This window comes from Homalodisca vitripennis, chromosome 4 (genome assembly GCF_021130785.1).
Source record: "Homalodisca vitripennis isolate AUS2020 chromosome 4, UT_GWSS_2.1, whole genome shotgun sequence".
Taxonomy (NCBI): domain Eukaryota; kingdom Metazoa; phylum Arthropoda; class Insecta; order Hemiptera; family Cicadellidae; genus Homalodisca; species Homalodisca vitripennis.
The window spans coordinates 11982482-12002052 of NC_060210.1; the positions used below are offsets into that span (position 1 = coordinate 11982482).

General features: G+C 33.0%; 1 protein-coding gene across 1 annotated transcript in view; it reads right to left on the minus strand.

The window, feature by feature from the left end:
- Positions 1-2570: 2570 nt before the first annotated feature.
- The window catches only part of LOC124358958 (homeotic protein empty spiracles-like), an 81802-nt gene continuing 64801 nt past the window's right edge, over positions 2571-19571 (minus strand). Inside the window, exon 3 of the mRNA XM_046811244.1 lies at positions 2571-4760. Within this exon, the coding sequence (XP_046667200.1) occupies positions 4503-4760 (258 nt within the window). The 3' untranslated portion in view covers positions 2571-4502. The remainder of the gene's footprint in view (positions 4761-19571) is intronic.

Below are 19571 nucleotides of genomic sequence, written 5' to 3' on the forward strand. Positions count from 1 at the left end.
GCCTTATTATTTATTTCAATTCGATTGAGCAGCTGATTATACTATTTGGTTGCATCTTTTTATTGCACTATGTTCTACATTATTATTTATAAAGAGTTAGAAGTACAGGTTTCGCTGAGGTTGCACGCAAAATTTCAAATCTATAGTTAATTTTATTCTTAAGATTCCGCGGACAGATCGGTATAAAAATGACACGTCATATAAAATTCATTCTTGTAGAAATAAAGTTTCACGTAGAAATTAAAGTTTACATATAATATATTTTTCGACATATCCTGCTACACAACACATTCAGAATTTCGTTTCTTAAATCGGGTTTAGTAGGGTATCACTGTTTAGATAATAAGATTCGACACAAAATATAAAGTTGATATATAAGTTGGGGTAGATAGGCTACTCATGTTAATATATCACATGTTTAAATCAGTTTACACACTTAATTATTTTGATATTTTCACGTTGCATTCTTGGTTACCCGTAGACCAATGTAAAAATATTCTTTAACGCTCAGCTAAATCGCATGGTCTGAAATTCATCGAACTCAGTGTTCTTCATATAGAAATGAAGCTTAATGCTCAATTCCGAGTTTATAGGTCGTATCGTTTTCAAGTACCATGCGGACAGACACACATACAGATAGAAATATAATTAGTGAAAAGCTTCGTTATAGCTCAGCCAATTAGTGTAATATAGGTAGCAAAAGCACACTTGCAGCGTAATCAATCTCTTATACTCTGTTAAATGTTTCTGATCTTTACAGCTGTAAAAATACCAAATAAAAAAATTGATTTTGAAGAATAACTGTCAGTTATTGAAAACGTATGTAGTTTTCAGTCACATAAGTTGTTATAAGTAAAACATAAGATGAATAAAGTAAAATTATATGTATGTATAATTTTTTTTATTGTTGAGGTATTTAAATAAATGTGTACATTAAAGATCAATGGTAAATTTAAGTCTGTGATTTATGTTAATTTAATTGTTATTTTAACATGATAATAATAAATGAATGTTCAGGTATTAAATTAAATATAAGTGATGGTATTATAATGTAATTAGCTGTAAAAACGTTCATAATGTCATTCTTAATGTTAATATTGAATAAATTAAAAACTGGTGTGACATATTTCTTAGACCCCCCCACGAAGCATACATTTATTATATTCGATGAGTCATAATGAGATTATCTTTGAATTTTGTTAAATTGTGATATTACGTTTTCCGGATACATTTTAACACAGTATATATATATATATATATATATATATATATATATATATATAAAAGTAAATTTACACAGTATATATATATATATATATATATATATATATATATATATAAAAGAACATAATTATTAATATTGTTGTTTAATGAATTCCTTCTTTTACAAATACTATTTCTCTAGTTTGTCAACATTATGATTCTATTGTAAATTTAAATTTATTGAGATTACCTATACAATTTTGTTTAGAGATCAGGTTTCAATGAGTAGCAGTATTTCCGTGAAATAGAAATCCATCGTACCGAGTTCCAAGTTATTTAGTCGTGTCAAAATCTTTGTTCTGCCGGGTGTTGCACTGATAGAATTTTTATACATATTAACATTTTGAACAAGTCTGAAGTAGCAAAATATTCCAATCTTAGTCTCTAAAGTTGCGAAATATTGATTGATTGACTGTTAAATGTAATCAACTGTTCTGTTTAAACATTGTTTTATGACAGCACAACCACATGTTTAATTTATTTAACCCCTATTTCAAATGTTTTTATGTTTATAGTCTACGCTTGATAGTAACATCACCTCTTATTTCAACCGTTTCTGCAATCACAGCACAGAGTAAGAAATATCCACTTAAAAATTAATAGTTTTAGTAAATAATTTACTTTGAACTGTACATTTCAGCAAATCTTAAGTATCTAGTGCTTGTTCAGTACTGTGATGCAAATATAAAAGGCAAAGTCACTATCTAACTTGTACTACGAGAGACTTTGAACCGTACATTTCAGCAAATCTTAAGTATCTAGTGCTTGGTCAGTACTCTGATGCAGATATAAAAGGCAAAGTCACTATCTAACTTGTACTACGAGAGACTTTGAACCGTACATTTCAGCAAATCTTAAGTATGTAGTGCTTGGTCAGTACTGTGATGCAGATATAAAAGGCAAAGTCACTATCTAACTTGTACTAGGAGAGACTTGTAGTAACTCGTATAAATTGAGAGACTATTACAAAACCCATGTTGGCTGTATTTTGACAAAGGTAGGCTTCTTATACCTGCGTATGTATACATATTTTCTTGCTCGGGAAAGAAGACAAAATCAATTATGGAACAAGAATACTAAGATCGGAATAAATCACAACGGTCATAACACTTTCTGACAGATTGTCTAATTTTGTGGCAACAAGACAAACCCATCATTGACGTCGGAAATATAATTCCCTGGAACCAGAAGTGCTCATACACGTGCGAAACCTACGAAATTCCGTGCAAAGCCGCAGGTAAGTGCTAGAAGTAGGGCATAAATGTATAGGCAATGAAACATTACAGCTCGATAGGAATAGATATTTATTGTACATTTAAAAAAACAGTATCTGACGGTCCGAGCGATATTTCATTTTACATACATACATACATTTAAAACTCACACTAGTATTTACAATTTCATTTAAGTATATTTACAACACTGCTGTAGACCTCGAACTTTAAGACTTTGTCTACATTCTTACAGAGTTTGGCATTCACAGGGTATGCTACACTGGTGACTTAAATAAATTCTTCATATTATTACAATAATTTAATCAAACTTTCTACCAAGTTAAAATACAATAAATTTTTTGTTTTACACACTTTTCATCAAATAATTAAATGAGAATTTAAATGATAGAACAACAGGTTGTAATTTTTTAACATAGATTAAAATACAATTGAATGTATATAACTGTACTGAAAATAAAACTAAGTGATATTTATTTTAACATTTAAATGGTTTGGCACATATGATCACTTTATTACATTACTTAAAATGTAATCTAATTCCAGTTGGTGTTTACTAAATACTATAATTATTATTTGTTACAAAATGATATAAATACTTAGTTGTCCAACAAACCAATTTAAGCTGGGAAAAAAGTAATAATTGTTGGGAAATTATACACACATTTCTTTACATGTATCAAATACTATAACTCATTGTGTGTATTTCAACATAAATCTTTATTTATTCGACTCATTTCACACTAGTATTTTAGTTACCGAAAGAAAAATAAAACAATTCCAGGTAAAGACAGAAGGCAACGCTTTCCTATACTAATTTAGTGCAGGTAACAAGTAAAATCATCTTAAAGTAATATTTCCTTAAAAGAAACTTTTAATATTTATGTGATTTACAATAACAAGGAAACCATGCGTTAAAAAAAGCCCTGTATTTTTGAGAATTGTTTCGTATACCAAATTAGTAAATGGGGGTGTAATTTTTGTCGAAATAACGTTCTTAACTAGTATGGAATTGTATAGTTAAATGAATCACTAAATAGAAAGTATTATAAACAGTATTATTCGAAGACTTCGCTTCAATAAATAACAACATAATAAATTATATTTATAGCTATTAAAACTTAATTAAAAGCTGGTAATTGATCTTAATATTAACACCGGTTTCACTGTTACACATTACTGTCACAATAAATAGAAGAGTCCATAGCATAGAAATATAATTACAAATGTACATCGAAATAGGACTAGGTTAGATTATGTACAAAGTTTTATCAGTGATGAAATCTCATTACTATCAAACTCCTTAAGCACACATCTCATTTTATCGTATATTACTCAGTCATTAGATTATTTGTAAAGCCCTATATATAAATTTAGAAAATTTAACTAAAACGTATTATTTTATTTTTGTCTAAATTTAGTACCCCTTATATAATGCATTATTATTTAAAAAAATGTAAATATGAATTAGGTTATAAAGTTATCAACAAAGCCATTCAGTATTTAATTTTTATGTAGAGTGTACCTCAGATTAAGGATAAATCCAAAAACATCCTCAGTTGGTTATTTTATTTACAAATAGGAAATAGATTATTGTAAATAAAAAACAATAGTTTCATTTGTAATAATAAAGTACTAAAAGGTTATTTAATTGCATTTGTTGTGTCGATTAATATTCAGTTATAGTTATGTAATTTATTAAAGCTTTAGAGGACTAAAATATTAAATATCTGAGTAAAAACAATAATCGAGAGCTATCTTTAGCAGAAACGTCTACATAAAAGGTATATGTGAAAAATCCAAAAATTCAATTAATTTACGTTTTTAAATTAAGTTCACCTTGGTTGGCATGATTAATTTCAGCAGCAATGCACGTTGCTAGGCTAATAAATGCGTTGTGAATATGATTCTTATTTTGATTACTTTGTAAAATCACTGATGCAGAATTTTGTAAAAAAACATCGGCTCTAAGGTTACACCCAGTGGAAGTCCCAATCACTATTCACTTTAAGTTTCAGAACCGGAAGAGCAACCGTCAGCCGAGTCTCTCATATGCCTCTGCATGTGGTGTTGATATTGTTGTTGCTGCTGACTATTCTGTTGCTGTTGCTGCTGAGTCTGCTGCTGATGTGCGGTCTCCTGCTTCCATTTATTTACGTGGTGAGAGTTTTTGTTGGCCGCCGCCGCCTGCTGCTGAGCCTTCGCTTCCTCCTCTTGCTGCATGCGCTTGTGTTTCGTCCGTCTGTTCTGGAACCACACCTTCACCTGGAAATAGAACGGAGTGGTCAGCTTGATATTGTGACACTTTTACTCAACAATATAATTTACTAAAGATACACATTGGGCTTGATGAGCATAGGTGATGATGTGTAAATAGTGTTTTAATACTTCAAAAGAAAGCTCTTAGAATCATGTATGTAAAGTTTACTTAAGGACTAGCTGTAGACCATTGTCTATAACCCAGAATATCATGACTGTGGTTAATATATATATATATATATATATATATATATATATATATATATATATATATATATATATATATATATCTCTTTTAATGTCATTATTAAGCAATATTATGAGAGCTTAATTGAAAATGTGATGTCCATAGATATAATAATAGAAATAGAAGTCTTACTGATATTCCATACAACAGGCTCACTAAATCTAAATCTAATCTGTATCACCAAGGTATTGTATTTTTTAGTACACTTCCAGGCTCAGCTCGGACCTTGAAGACATCAAAATTTAAAAACAAACTGACTGCATTCTTATCGGCAAACCCATTCTACAATCAAAGTGAGTTTCTTGCCATCTCTCAGAGTGACTTTAACCCTTACTTCTAATGCATAAAGTGCTTGCTTTTAGTAATGATTGAATACTGCACGGTTTTTACATAGCCTTTGGTTTTTAGTTTTAGCCATGTTTGTGTTTTAGCCTCTACTGACTAAACTATTATACTAATGTTTAAACGGTACTAAAGTTGTATACTGTGTTTTATAATATAATTTTTAAAGTTCTAAAATGCAATTAAGAACGACAAATATCTTTTGAACTAAATGTCATCCAGTTATTTCTCAATAACACTATTGATTTTAAAATGGTGCAAATAATATATAAATGATTCTGGAGGTTTTTTAACGCCGTGTCTTTAGATATAAGAGATAAAAACTACAACTTTTGGATTTTCACTTCCTAATTATTGAAGACAAAATATATTAATACAAAAAAATATATATATATATAATCTGAAATGACAATAATCTTTAGGATCCTGTAAATTTAACTTCAAATGTCTTATAGTAAGTCAATCATATAAATACATTTAAGAGCCAAAGCAGGCTTATCGAATAATTTTGCCACAACGTGTATCATATAGTTAGAGTTTAATGTGCTGCACTTTCATCGATATTCATGAAGCTTTCAGGGGAGTAGCACCTGAGGCGTGGAAGGATCAGGGGCCACATTAAATTAAAAGGGCGCTAAAGCAAAACATCGTCTCTCGGGGCTTTTTGAATGAACCTTCGAGCAAAGCAAACAAAAACTCGCAGACAGCCACGGGATCACTAAATCACTTAAAGTTGCACAAGAACTTTACAATTAGCTCTAATCGAGTTTATAAAGTAAGTTCTGATTGGTTGGGGAGTTTGACGGTGCCCTCCTATTGGCTGTGGGGCCGAGACACCCCTCCATGATAAAGGGGAGATACAGACACACTTTACAACGTAATTGTTAACGCTTTTTAACGACCTCATTAATAGCCAACATTTAGTCACTCTAGGCGAGGCCATTAAGGCTAAATTTGTTCACGCTATCGGAGATCTTTGACCGTTGTTTTATTGATTGTAAAGCGACGGCCTAGGCAGTGTCGTAAACCAAGTGGAGGCCGTCGATATAATGTAATTGAATGTTGAGCAAGCAGAGGTGCGACCGTACGTCCTCAGTGCGAGGGAGAGTGTGGGCTCTGTATTAAACGTGCTGTTTGATTTTCATTATTCTACAACGTAGATAGTATATTTCACATAAGAAAATGTCCTTTCAGTCCTCTAGAAATTTAATTTGCCGTACGAGAAGCAGTTGGCACCAAAGCATATATCACAAACACAACAATTGGTGTGAATTACTGAAAAATATAGCCTATAATGAAATTAAGATAAAGTTTATGAACATATTAGTTACTCGAAGTCAGATGGATTAGATATGAGTAGCTCAACTATAAAAAGTTCAATATTTAGGATATCATTGATGCCTTTGAATAGAAGTCTCTTCGCATCTTTTGACTACACACCAGTTAAAGAAATAGAATTCAAGGATTGTGAAAATTAGTTAGATCATACTAAAGAAAACAAGTCAAAGGTGGCGTTCCACAAGGTTCTGTATTGTGTTTCAAAGCCAGTTATTATTACATTAACTACTTTACTGTGAAACATATCTTCGAAATTATTCACAACCGTGTTTATTTATTGTTTTCATTAAAGCAAAACATACATGACTTGGTGATACATCATTCCTCTTACCAATAATTCGAAAAGAGCTTTAACAAACCGTGCATTGTGTCCTTATGTCGATCATGGAATAAATACCTTGATAGTATCAGATGTAATGTCAAGACTGTTAGGTTTCTGGTGGAATTGTAAAATTTATTTATACGAGTATGAGTATGGAAAAGTAAATGGGAGACAAACAATTTGACTTCGTCCAATGATAAATGTATTGTGTTTAATTCAACTTTAATTTATTTGTAATTGTGGTCTTGGTATTGTGAGATTCCCTACCAAGCTAAACTATATCACCAAACAAAACTAGTATTATTAGTGTTTTAATTCTACGATGATCGTGTTATCGTAACGTTTTAGCGATCATCGGCCAATCTTACTGCAATAAGTCCGGTTTCAAGTCGTCTAACGTTCGATGGATTATCCAATGAGTAATCCCCACGATTGGTTTTGCGGTTGGGCTCATTATGTCGTAAAGTAGCGAGTGTTCACAGTATTGTAATTGAAAGTGAGTGATTCGCTGCAAAATGTTAGCTCGTGCCGGTGAATCGTGTATCTCCAATGGGGACTATAACGTTTTAAATCTCTTGTAAACAGCATCTGAACGGCTATAGTACTTGTCTTAGCACTTTATTGTGTATTGACCCATATTATTGTGGATCGAGAAGGAAATGCTTTACGAGTATTTTGAAAGGATAATATGATTGTTACGGACCTGAAAGAATTATGGTCTATAATGATTTCAGATTATTGTATTGATTCTTAGACCTTGTGACAATAACTTCATTATTCATATTAGATGATTACCACAATTATTTCCAAACAAAATTATGTTTATTTTTGAGTCTGTGATATCAGCCTTAAGATGTCATGGATTTTAGAGTTTTCGAAAATGTATATGATAGTTCCACGTGAAATTATAGGCACTTAAAGTCAGAACCAAACAGAAAGTCTAATAATAAAAATCAAAAACTTTCACAGCACGTCATGAATTATAGTTTAGGACGTAACGTGTTTTTTTTATTTAAAAAACCATTTCATTTCGTATAGAACAAATATTTTTAAACGGTTTTTTTAATTACATAACTATAAAAGATAATTTATTTAAATCATAAATTACAGTGATAAAAATGTTGCTTTTCTACTTTTTCCGGATTAAGAGAAGTTCTTACAGCTATGAATTTAATATAAGAAAACATTTTACAAACCCAATAATATTTATTGATTGTACCAAATTAACCTTTGAAAGACCCACAACTATGCCTATAAAGTATCCGTCTAGTAAAATATGGCTGTTCCTTTAAAGTAGCTGTCAATAAAAGTACAATTAAGAATTTAAATAGACCCAACAATTGAAACAAATATACACAAATGAGGATAAGTTTATGTAGTCAACTGAAATCCTTATTAGTGAAAAGTTTTCAACGCCAGAATTTGCAATTATTTTTTACACTCTGATTAAAGAATATTGCAAAGCTGCTTTATCACTCAGTTTCATTGATGTCATCAATTTGCGGAATACTAAAATAGTTCTATGACTAGTAAACTGTAAACGGTCTTAGTATAGGGATAAGAACGATAGATTTTTTTCATGCAACTTTCCTCGCTGAGGTGTAAACAAAGGTGGCATAGCACATTCCACCACGTTGCATGCCTACGCACAATGTTACGATGTTGTTTCATAACTTTTGAATGTTGACTTTAACTCCAGTTCACCTTAATGTAGCGTCTGGAACTGACGCTGTCATATACTTGAATCCCGGCATTTTGAGCCATGTTCGTCTGAAGAAGTAAACAAAGTCTTTACCTAGGTTTTAATATATATTGTAGTCTAGCTGTATCCGGTGTCAAAACGATTGAAAGAGTTCATTTTAGCTTCTTCATCACCGACTATTTTTGAATCTCTCCATACGAATATGTCAACATCGTCAACATATAAGTCAACAATCGCATTGAATCGACTCTTCTAACAATGCGAAAGGATGGGTAGTTGCGGATCTTTGAAGTGAGAACGAGAAATTATTTTTTAGTCTACGATATGACTGTTTCTTAGTATCGTAATTTATAAGGTTCCAAAAACTAGAACACATGTTGGAAGATTTTTTTAGTTCGCCTTTTACCACATTAATTTTGTATTTGCATCAGGAAAATAACCGTGAGGTAGAGATTTCAAAGACTATCTCTAATACAAAATGTTTCAAAGCATTCTTAAAAAGGAAATCATACCCGTAGTTTTTAAATTACGAAATAATACTTTTAGGCTATTAAATGTCGTGTCGCTAAGTGTAAAAGCGGTTTGATTGAGGGGGTTTGATTTGAATATTGTTCGTATTTCAATATTAGATTATGTTCGTATAAATTAAAATGACGAAAACGAAATATTAGCTTACATACGATAAAAGTACTAATTCTGTGCTGAATAAATGCTATGTAAATCCTGATATTTCTCCGTTTGGAAAAACTTGGAAGGATTCTTGTTTCTTGGAAAATGACACGGCAGCGTTTTTAAACACGGAGGAGTTGAGAACTATCAGGCAACTTGATTACAGGATGTCCCATAAAACTTAACTAGCAATAAAATACAGCATTATTCCTTGCATGAATATTGGGGCTCTCTGAGGCATTATACAATAAAACGTAATATAATGAAGTTGATGCAGTAATCTAAGTACACCAACGGGATAAAGAGCTATAATGTTTGCATAACGGGTTTAATGTTGCTATGAAATATCTAGTTCGATAAATAACGCATTCTGGTGTTGCTTAATACAATCCGCTTGTGTTTTCTTAAATAATTGGCCAAGTTCACGAAGCTCCCCTAACGTTGACGCCGCTACATCAACTACGCCTATTTGTCTTTAGTACCGCTGCCCTAAGTGGATGCTGAAACCCTCTCCCCTTCCCGCCACCCCTCCCCCAGGGGGTGATTAGTTCTGCTCCCTTAGGGGGGTTATAATCTGCCTTCTCATTGGTCGGATCTGCGCATCGCAGGGGTTAAAGTGGTATAAGCCCTGGGAGCGATATAAGCTGTATTTGCAGCACCATGTTGAGATAAGCCGTTTATCAGCTTTTACCGGTCATTTTGGGTGAATAGTTCAAATTGCATTGAGGTAATTTTTCTTGTTAGGTAATTTTTTGGAAATGGGAATTTTAAAGTTTAATGGGAATACAATTTTGTTTGTTTAAGTTTTTGAAGCAAATCCATTGGGAGTAGACACCTGTATGAGTTTATTTGGTTCCAATATTTTAATAACAAATTTTCAAAATCAAAATATTTTATGCACGAACACTATTATCACAAGTATCTGAAAAATACAAATAATTTTCTAAAATTTTACTTTGATTGAAGTAAACTGTGTGTTTCAGAACGAAAAGCTTAAAAAATAAATTCAATTTGAGTTTTTTAAACTTTGTTCACGTCAGCAATAACAATCTAATATAATTGGTAGAATGTAGTGTCTAACAAGTTCTTAATCCAATTCTAGTCGAAAAAGTGATGGTCGCGATATATATAAAATTATATCAACAGCTGATTCCTAACCCAGTTTGAACTTTCAACATAATAATACAACCCATCTTATTCCAAAGCATAAATTAAACGAGGTATTAAAATGTATAAGTATATTTTATTATATTAAAATTATTCCTGTACCCGAGCAAACAAAATACAAAGTAGGCTATACTTACTTTATATATGCTATATTATGAATTACTAATACAATATACAGAAGGGGGAGACTTTTGATTCAGGAACGAATAGAAGACATTTACTCGAAACTATTTAAAATTCTGACTAAAATAATTAATCTTAATGAAACAGTATTATCGAGCACAATGTCTATGCAGTTTGTTGATAGAGATCCAAGTCATATATTCACACTTCCTGGAATATATGGCTTAATTAATGTGAATCAATTACTGTCGATTGTCTCTTAATATTGCGAGATAAGGCTGTATGACGTCAATCCCGCTATCTTTGACATCTCGCTATCGCCAACAAACTAATATGTCACCAGTCACGAGACTAATTTGAAGCCAGACGAAAATTAAACGCTAATGCCTCTATTTAGACATGATGATCGCTATAATTGGTTTTTTATTGTAACTGCCGGACAGAATTGCACTGTTTAAGTTATTAACAGTTTAAGTTCAAACTCTGACGTCAATTGGCCATGGTTGTGAAACAGTTTAATTGTTTCAAACGGTTTTAATTATTTGTGGAATATTACAAATAAAAGTTTCACTAGTTGTTAACCTTCTGAAAACTACATTAAGTGGGAAGCGACTAAAAATACTAATGCAGAGTTAAATACCGGACAACTAAGAGTAGTAAATAAAATTGTCAATATTTCTATAGCGTACATAATTAAATTAAATTATTTTATACGCCAAACGTTTAACTATAAAATATTTTAATTTTTGCTGAATTTAGTTTACTTTTAAAATGTTTGAACTGCCACCATTTTCTGACTGATAAAGATTTCGAAGGCGTTTTGCGGGATACTTCTTTTCGTGACTAGTTCTTAAAGTTGATGTGCATTACAACCCATGCTTACATTAAAATCTTTCTACTGACTCCTCGTGAACCGGTCCAATAGAAGAATAGCAGGACACAGAATGTATCTAAAATTAGGTGTTTGTATGCAGTAATCATATGTGCAGTTTCGTAGCTTTATGTGATATGGTTACAATAAAATTAAGCCATTCTTAAATTTGCACATAAGATGAATATTAAAACTTTCAAGTACCGCCATTTTGTTTAGGATTTACCTTTTGAAGTATAATTTGTGACATAATGTTTTACCAATTAATACCTTTACAATAGTGTGCACATAAACCTATGCTTACATTTAAGATTTTGAATCGACTCCTTACGAGCCATCTCCCTGAGGTGGTGAAGACCTACTGATTGCACAAAAAAGTTCAATTTTATGCCTTATTTCATTACACAAAGTTTTATGTTTGTAAAGTTTACTTGCACAGAAGATAATTAGATCGTTTCAAAACTTTTCAGCACCCCTGTATAGTCTTTGTCAAATCAGATCAAATAAAAGTTGCATTTAATTCCATAAAGTACATAACTGTACAAACAGATTGTTTAATAATTATGAACACTTGATATTAAAGAACTTAATAGCTAATAATATAAATATGAAATATGTTATGTCGCGAAAAAAATATATCCATGCATAAAAATTAATATAGACAGTTTAAATCGATAAAAAAATAAGCGTTGATTATTCGATTTTGCAACCCAAGTACAGTAGATTTAATACATGTTAAAGGAAAAATAGCATACATGGGCCTTAATGGCCATAATGCAATAGTGTATATATGTATAATGTGGTCTATTACTAACATCCGGTTCGATTGAGGTTTGGTTGGGCCACTTTTTATTTAAACACTTTGCGTAGTACTTTCAATTGCATTACGCAACTAATGAAGAGGCATTTTCTTGTAAAAGTTATAATCCACATGAAAATTAAATCAATTCTAGAAGTGAAATTGTTGTCTAACAGCAAACATCATACTTTATCCCTTTCGTACCCTCCAAATACGTGATAAGGTAGTATAATATTGATAAAAGATTTACTGATAAATCCGCACAAGTACTCGAACAGAAACTTATCTCGAATTAGATCATGTTGATCATACATTATCCCTTCAGTACCCTCCAAATACGTGATAAGGTAGTATAATATTGATAAAAGATTTACTGATAAATCCGCACAAGTACTCGAACAGAAACTTATCTCGAATTAGATCATGTTGATCATACATTATCCCTTCAGTACCCTCCAAATACGTGATAAGGTAGTATAATATTGATAAAAGATTTACTGATAAATCCGCACAAGTACTCGAACAGAAAACTTATCTCGAATTAGATCATGTTGATCATACATTATCCCTTCAGTACCCTCCAAATACGTGATAAGGTAGTATAATATTGATAAAAGATTTACTGATAAATCCGCACAAGTACTCGAACAGAAACTTATCTCGAATTAGATCATGTTGATCATACATTATAACGACAGGAATAATCTAATAAAATAGTTTTTAATAGGTATATCATCCATTTCTATATTTTGTAAAGAGTTTAATCTTAAAAATAAATCTTTAGTGGCATCTTCTTCGCGTTGGAAAAATAAAGCCAATAACATGTTTACGGACGAGGCAGCGCCACGGTTCATTTCTGGCGGAAACTGAACGATAAAGTTGACATCAACATTTCAAGATACAAAGCGACTTCCATGTCGAGGGAATGGATCTGGAATGGTACATAAGGAGGGGTTATCGACTACAGACAGGGGATGCGGGGTCACCCAGGAAGCGGGGTAGAAGCCAACTATGCAACAATAAAGTGATTGTTGGGTGCGGATCCGGATCTGTTCCCATGGCAACAGTCATCCCGGCAACAGTCATCCCGGCAACTGCGAATATCTCGCTCCATCTGTCTTTCTTGCCAGACATATATTGTGTTTACTTTGAACTATGCTGACTTTGTTAGACTGTGGTTCAGCCAGGATGATACTAGATGTAAGATGCATTACCAAAGCATCTTTCAACTTCTATGATGTACTGGTGAACGAGTTTTCGTAGTATACACGTGCGTGTGATGGGTGTCCTTTATATTAGGATTCAGAGGCAGCTTAACAGAAAAACTACGAAACAGGCGTTCTACAAGTTTACATGGATTCCGAACAACATAGATTCCGATTTTGGCCAAATCACCGTTTAGTGAAAGTCCACCTTTAACATTCTTACATCCTTCCAGTAGTGACCTTTATAAGGATCCATGTCATCAAATGGGGTAGCGTAACATGTCAAGAAACTACAAAAGATGAAACTATAATTTCGAAACACTCTAGTACTTGATTCACAAGAAAGTTGATTGTGAATTTTAAATTCACAATTTTAGTAATTTCACTTTCCAAACAAAACTGTAAGTACGTTTTCTTATAGGAGTCGAGAGCCAATTTAGATTGCACACCACACAACCCAATTTTCCGTGAAACGGTAACGCTTTCTCTATAAGAAATTGATTGATCGTCAGTCGCACTAGTTTTGATGAGGGCCAAGATGGAAGGTAGCAAAAAGGGTTTTATATTTACATAAAACTATTTTTTCCCTAAAATTATATTTATTTCGTCAAACAAACAAACCGTCAGAGGCGTTAATATTAGTATTACGCCTTCAGCTAACGTTTTCTGTAAGGTTTGGGAAGAGAGAATAACAGAAGAGTCATACTTAGCTTGTAAAAACCAAAATCGTTGAACTTTATCAGTAAGGTTTGGCAAGAAAGAATAACGGAAGAGTCATACTTAGCTTGTAAAACCCCCATTGGCTGAACTTTATCAGTAAGGTTTGGCAAGAAAGAATAACGGAAGAGTCATACTTAGCTTGTAATGGCTGAACTTTATCAGTAAGGTTTGGCAAGAGAGAATAACGGAAGAGTCATACTTAGCTTGTAAAACCCCCAATAGCTGAACTTTATCAGTAAAGTTTGGCAAGAGAGAATAATGGAAGAGTCATATTTAGCTTGTAAAAACCCCAATAGCTGAACTTGATCAGTAAGGTTTGGCAAGAGAGAATAACGGAAGAGTCATACTTAGCTTGTAAAACCCCCAATAGCTGAACTTTATCAGTAAAGTTTGGCAAGAGAGAATAATGGAAGAGTCATATTTAGCTTGTAAAAACCCCAATAGCTGAACTTTATCAGTAAAGTTTGGCAAGAGAGAATAATGGAAGAGTCATATTTAGCTTGTAAAAACCCCAATAGCTGAACTTGATCAGTAAGGTTTGGCAAGAGAGAATAACGGAAGAGTCATACTTAGCTTGTAAAAACCAAAATCGTTGAACTTTATCAGTAAGGTTTGGCAAGAAAGAATAACGGAAGAGTCATACTTAGCTTGTAAAACCCCCAATGGCTGAACTTTATCAGTAAGGTTTGGCAAGAAAGAATAACGGAAGAGTCATACTTAGCTTGTAAAAACCAAAATCGTTGAACTTTATCAGTAAGGTTTGGCAAGAAAGAATAACGGAAGAGTCATACTTAGCTTGTAAAACCCCCAATGGCTGAACTTTATCAGTAAGGTTTGGCAAGAAAGAATAACGGAAGAGTCATACTTAGCTTGTAAAAACCAAAATCGTTGAACTTTATCAGTAAGGTTTGGCAAGAAAGAATAACGGAAGAGTCATACTTAGCTTGTAAAACCCCCAATGGCTGAACTTTATCAGTAAGGTTTGGCAAGAAAGAAAGAATAACGGAAGAGTCATACTTAGCTTGTAAAAAACCAAAATCGTTGAACTTTATCAGTAAGGTTTGGCAAGAAAGAATAACGGAAGAGTCATACTTAGCTTGTAAAACCCCCAATGGCTGAACTTTATCAGTAAGGTGTGGCAAGAAAGAATAACGGAAGAGTCATACTTAGCTTCTAATGGCTGAACTTTATCAGTAAGGTTTAGCAAGAGAGAATAACGGAAGAGTCATACTTAGCTTGTAAAACCCCAATGGCTGAACTTTATCAGTAAGGTTTGGCAAGAGAGAATAACGGAAGAGTCATACTTAGCTTGTAAAACCCCCAATGGCTGAACTTTATCAGATTGAGGAGTGAAGGGATAACAAGCAGAGCAGATGTGCTCCAAAGCAAATAATCCACATCGGCGGTTCACCGCGCGCGATGTGTGATTGTTTATAATAACGGCCGAGCCCTGGCGGGGCCCCTCCCCCCTCTCCCCCTTCTTCGCACCTTATATAATGTCGTCGTGATCCTGGCGAAATTGTGCCGATCATCCGGCACGCTTGTGTCAATATTATTTTTCAATCCCGAGGGAACGCTCAGGGAAATGGTTCCGCTCCTTCATAAAGGGGGTTACCACGCGCCATTGTCTTTGTGCGGGAACCCCAACAGTCTGTTTAGATTCGGAGATATTTCATCGTGCTCGATTTACTAGTAAGTAAGCAGTACGATTTTTATATCCTTTATTCCAACATTTTTGTTGAAATAATACATGTAATATACCTATTCAGTACAAATTGAAATCGCATGACACCAATACACCGTGTACAACAAATTTAATTGACTTATGACAACTACTAAGAAAGCTAAAAAAATCGAAAATAAAATGTCCTGATTTGTTGTTTCACCTGATCTGTAACTTTCTTCTTGAGAGTCAGCTATAAAAATAATAACTTTAGTGTTTCCCCATAAGAGTAATGTGAAACCACAAGCAGAGTTATACCCTAACTTTAGACCGTAGCGTTATGGAAGGTGTCTGATTTTATTATATCATAATACGCATCCAAACAATGTTTTTGTTACGTGTACACACTTTCATAATTTATACGAGCAATACAAATGTCTGAAAGTTTTTCTGTATAACCAATAAAATATCGAAAAATCTTTACAAAATAAGGAGTTAAAAAACTTCATGAGGTTTAAGGTTGTTCTTAGGGGGAACGAGTTAACATCATTATCATACAGACGGGTTTAATACGTTACTATGTCACATTTTACTTAGTACACACGTTATTATGATTGCGTGTATTTTCTTATTTCTATCGTTGCTATACATTATTATGACACGTTATTCAATATTGTATGTAAAATGGGGTTTTCCTAGATAAATAAAAATCTAAAAATCTTAACTCAAATTTATTTTCCACCTCAACATACTCTCACAAATTTGTCGTTTATAAATATAATGAGGATTACTTTATTTAGTGGTATTCAGGAATGTGTTTACATTGTATAATATTATAACTTGATTGAGCTGAAGGATTGTGTACAAATTCAAAGGTGGAAACCATCTCGAATGAGTAATTTCGGTGGAACCGTTGCGTCAGTTCGCTTTTAAAATACAAACGTGGACATTCTTTTTAAATAATTTTACGCTTAAATAAAATTTAATCTATTCTTAGGACTCACTTAATCTTTTAAAATTGAAAAATATTCATTAAAATGGTTGTTAATCCAAGTGATTTCTGATAGTTAATTGAGCGTTCACTGCACATATTATAATAAATAGTTACGTATAAATTAGGCTACGAAGTTGGTTTTCTTTCTTAAATGTAAACTAATATAATTTTGGTTAGTATCTAGGATTTGATTTTTACGCTCAGACCATTACATAAATAATTATTACTCCAGGAATTATTAGAAGTGATTGTTTTTTTCAATGAATAATCCAGCCGGTGGATTTATTGAAATGGGAGGGCATAAAAGAGTTAAAGATTAAAAATCTAGTTATTGAAAAAGGTGATATATCTAGTTTTGATATAATATAATTAGATCTAATTATTTCTGTACCTGGTTTATGTGTACCACGATTAGAAATATAAAATCTGAGAAAAATGATCATTTAATATTTTTAACCTTTTTCATACTCTAAAATTTCTACCTTCACCAAAAATAGGTTGGCTGACGACCAATTTCTTTCTTAGAGGAAATTTGTATATCCTCTACAATACAAGTGTTTGGTGACAAGTAATTGGTCGCTTAATACAATTTTTGAATTATAAATTAGGCTACGAGCTAAATTTTCTTATTTAAATTTAAATCAGTATATTTTTGTAGCTATACAAGATTTGGCTTTACGCTCAGACCGTTACATGAACAATTACTATTCTAGGAGTTGGTAGAAGTGATTGGAAGTTTTCAACGATTAATGTGACACTGCGGGCACATCGTGAGCGGCATATCCCGCAGTACACGATGGCGGGCGACAATAACCGGCATTGTCCCGCTTTGCCAGACCGTACAGAACACATTACGACCCTCGACATGAACTGCCTGAAATTAGCCCTATTTCCATAACAATCGGCCAAATTTGCACCAATGGGGTGACGTTTGAAAGGGCAGATGCGCGAGTACGGTTGGTCCCATCAAATATGGCGTACTTTGCTTCTAATGACTTGGAAATTGATGGGGTGCATTGTCGTCCGATCGGAAGGGTGAGATAGGGAACCGAGCTTGCGCAAGTCGCGGACGCTGAGAGAGACGGGGAAATTGAGAGAGAGAGCGAGAGCTTGCAGACTCTAGCTCATCTAGTACGTTATATACGATTCTGTATACACAATATTCTTTGAGTTTTACCCCATAAGACCAATGTTAAACCAATATTTCCATTGGCATAGTGTAACGGGTACAACGGTTATCGCAAGTTAACCGTATCAAGCAACGTAGAGTGTGGCTGCTGCTTGGATGGGCGATCGCTAAGCGATCTTTGTTCTTGCAAGCAGCCCGCCTGCCCGGCCGTTTGTGGTGGTTCGGAAGTCACCTTTAAGCCGTTGGTCCCCAGGTTAAGTGTTAGAGAGGGCTTCTTAGCCCTAACTTCCCCTGGCTTTACTTTACTTTTAAACCTGATCAAATCTACGCCAATCAGTTTTAGTTTTTTCAATGTTTTTTTTAGGTTATTAGAAAAATAAATTTCAAACTTTGTTACATCTCATTACTTAAATATTCAAAAGTATACACATTACAAATAAATAGTTCACGAAAATGGAATGAATACTTAAACTATAAATTACAAAACCACGAAAGGATGGGGTTTTGTAAGGAAGAACAACTAAAGTATCGAAACATCCTGAAGAGCATTTGGATGGGTGTTAGTTTTATCTTTTAAATGGGACATCTACCAAAATTGTACTAATAGAAGTAAAGTAGTAAAAGTGTGTTTTGAGATTTAACATTTTGAATTTATAGTTAATTATAAATTTCTAAAATTTGTATGATGGTCTTGTGAGTAACCGTGATGGCACAAAGGTAATCACAAGATAAATACATTTTTAAAGAAACTGAGTACAATCGCACGGGACTAATAATGTGTAACATATGTAAAATAACCTAATTACCAATATGAACATCTACTGAGTGTTTTATTATATCAGTAGATATTTTATAGTAGTGCTAATAATAGTTTAAACACTACTATAAAACCCAAATGTGTTCATGTGGCAAGATATCTCGAGAAAGAGATTTAATCTGTAGATTTTACATTTTTCATGAAACTTAATCTTTACACAACCAAGGAATTTGGCTATAGAAGCCTATCTTTAACTTATAGTTTGAAATAATAGGTCAAGTCATGAAGTTACTTTATTAGATTAGTTTGATGAGCTCATGCGATACTCTGTGTTATAGGTTTATACTATTAGGGTTTTCTGATGCAGGAATTTCATATTGGTTATGCGTTTACTCACTTTAATTTTTATCATTAACACTTTTCAAATGCGAATATTATGCCACAGTAACTTTACGGAACTAAATGATAAATTATATATATATATATATTGTGTATTTGTGAATCTGCCTCACGTTTTTACGAGTATAATACTACACTATAAAATATATTTATGCTAGGAATTCACTGCACAGTCCCACGCTCCCATGGGAAACGAGTATTTTACTAAGGCATTCACGAGCTATAGTAGTAAAGGTACGTTCAGTTAAGTTGAGCGAAAGCTGTAAAATCCAGTTGTACATGTATTTTGTGGCACCCAGATAGCTTCTGCGCAACGTGTAATCGAGTCTGGGGCAATGACCTTTTAGGTCTGAAGTGTTCGCAACTAGAA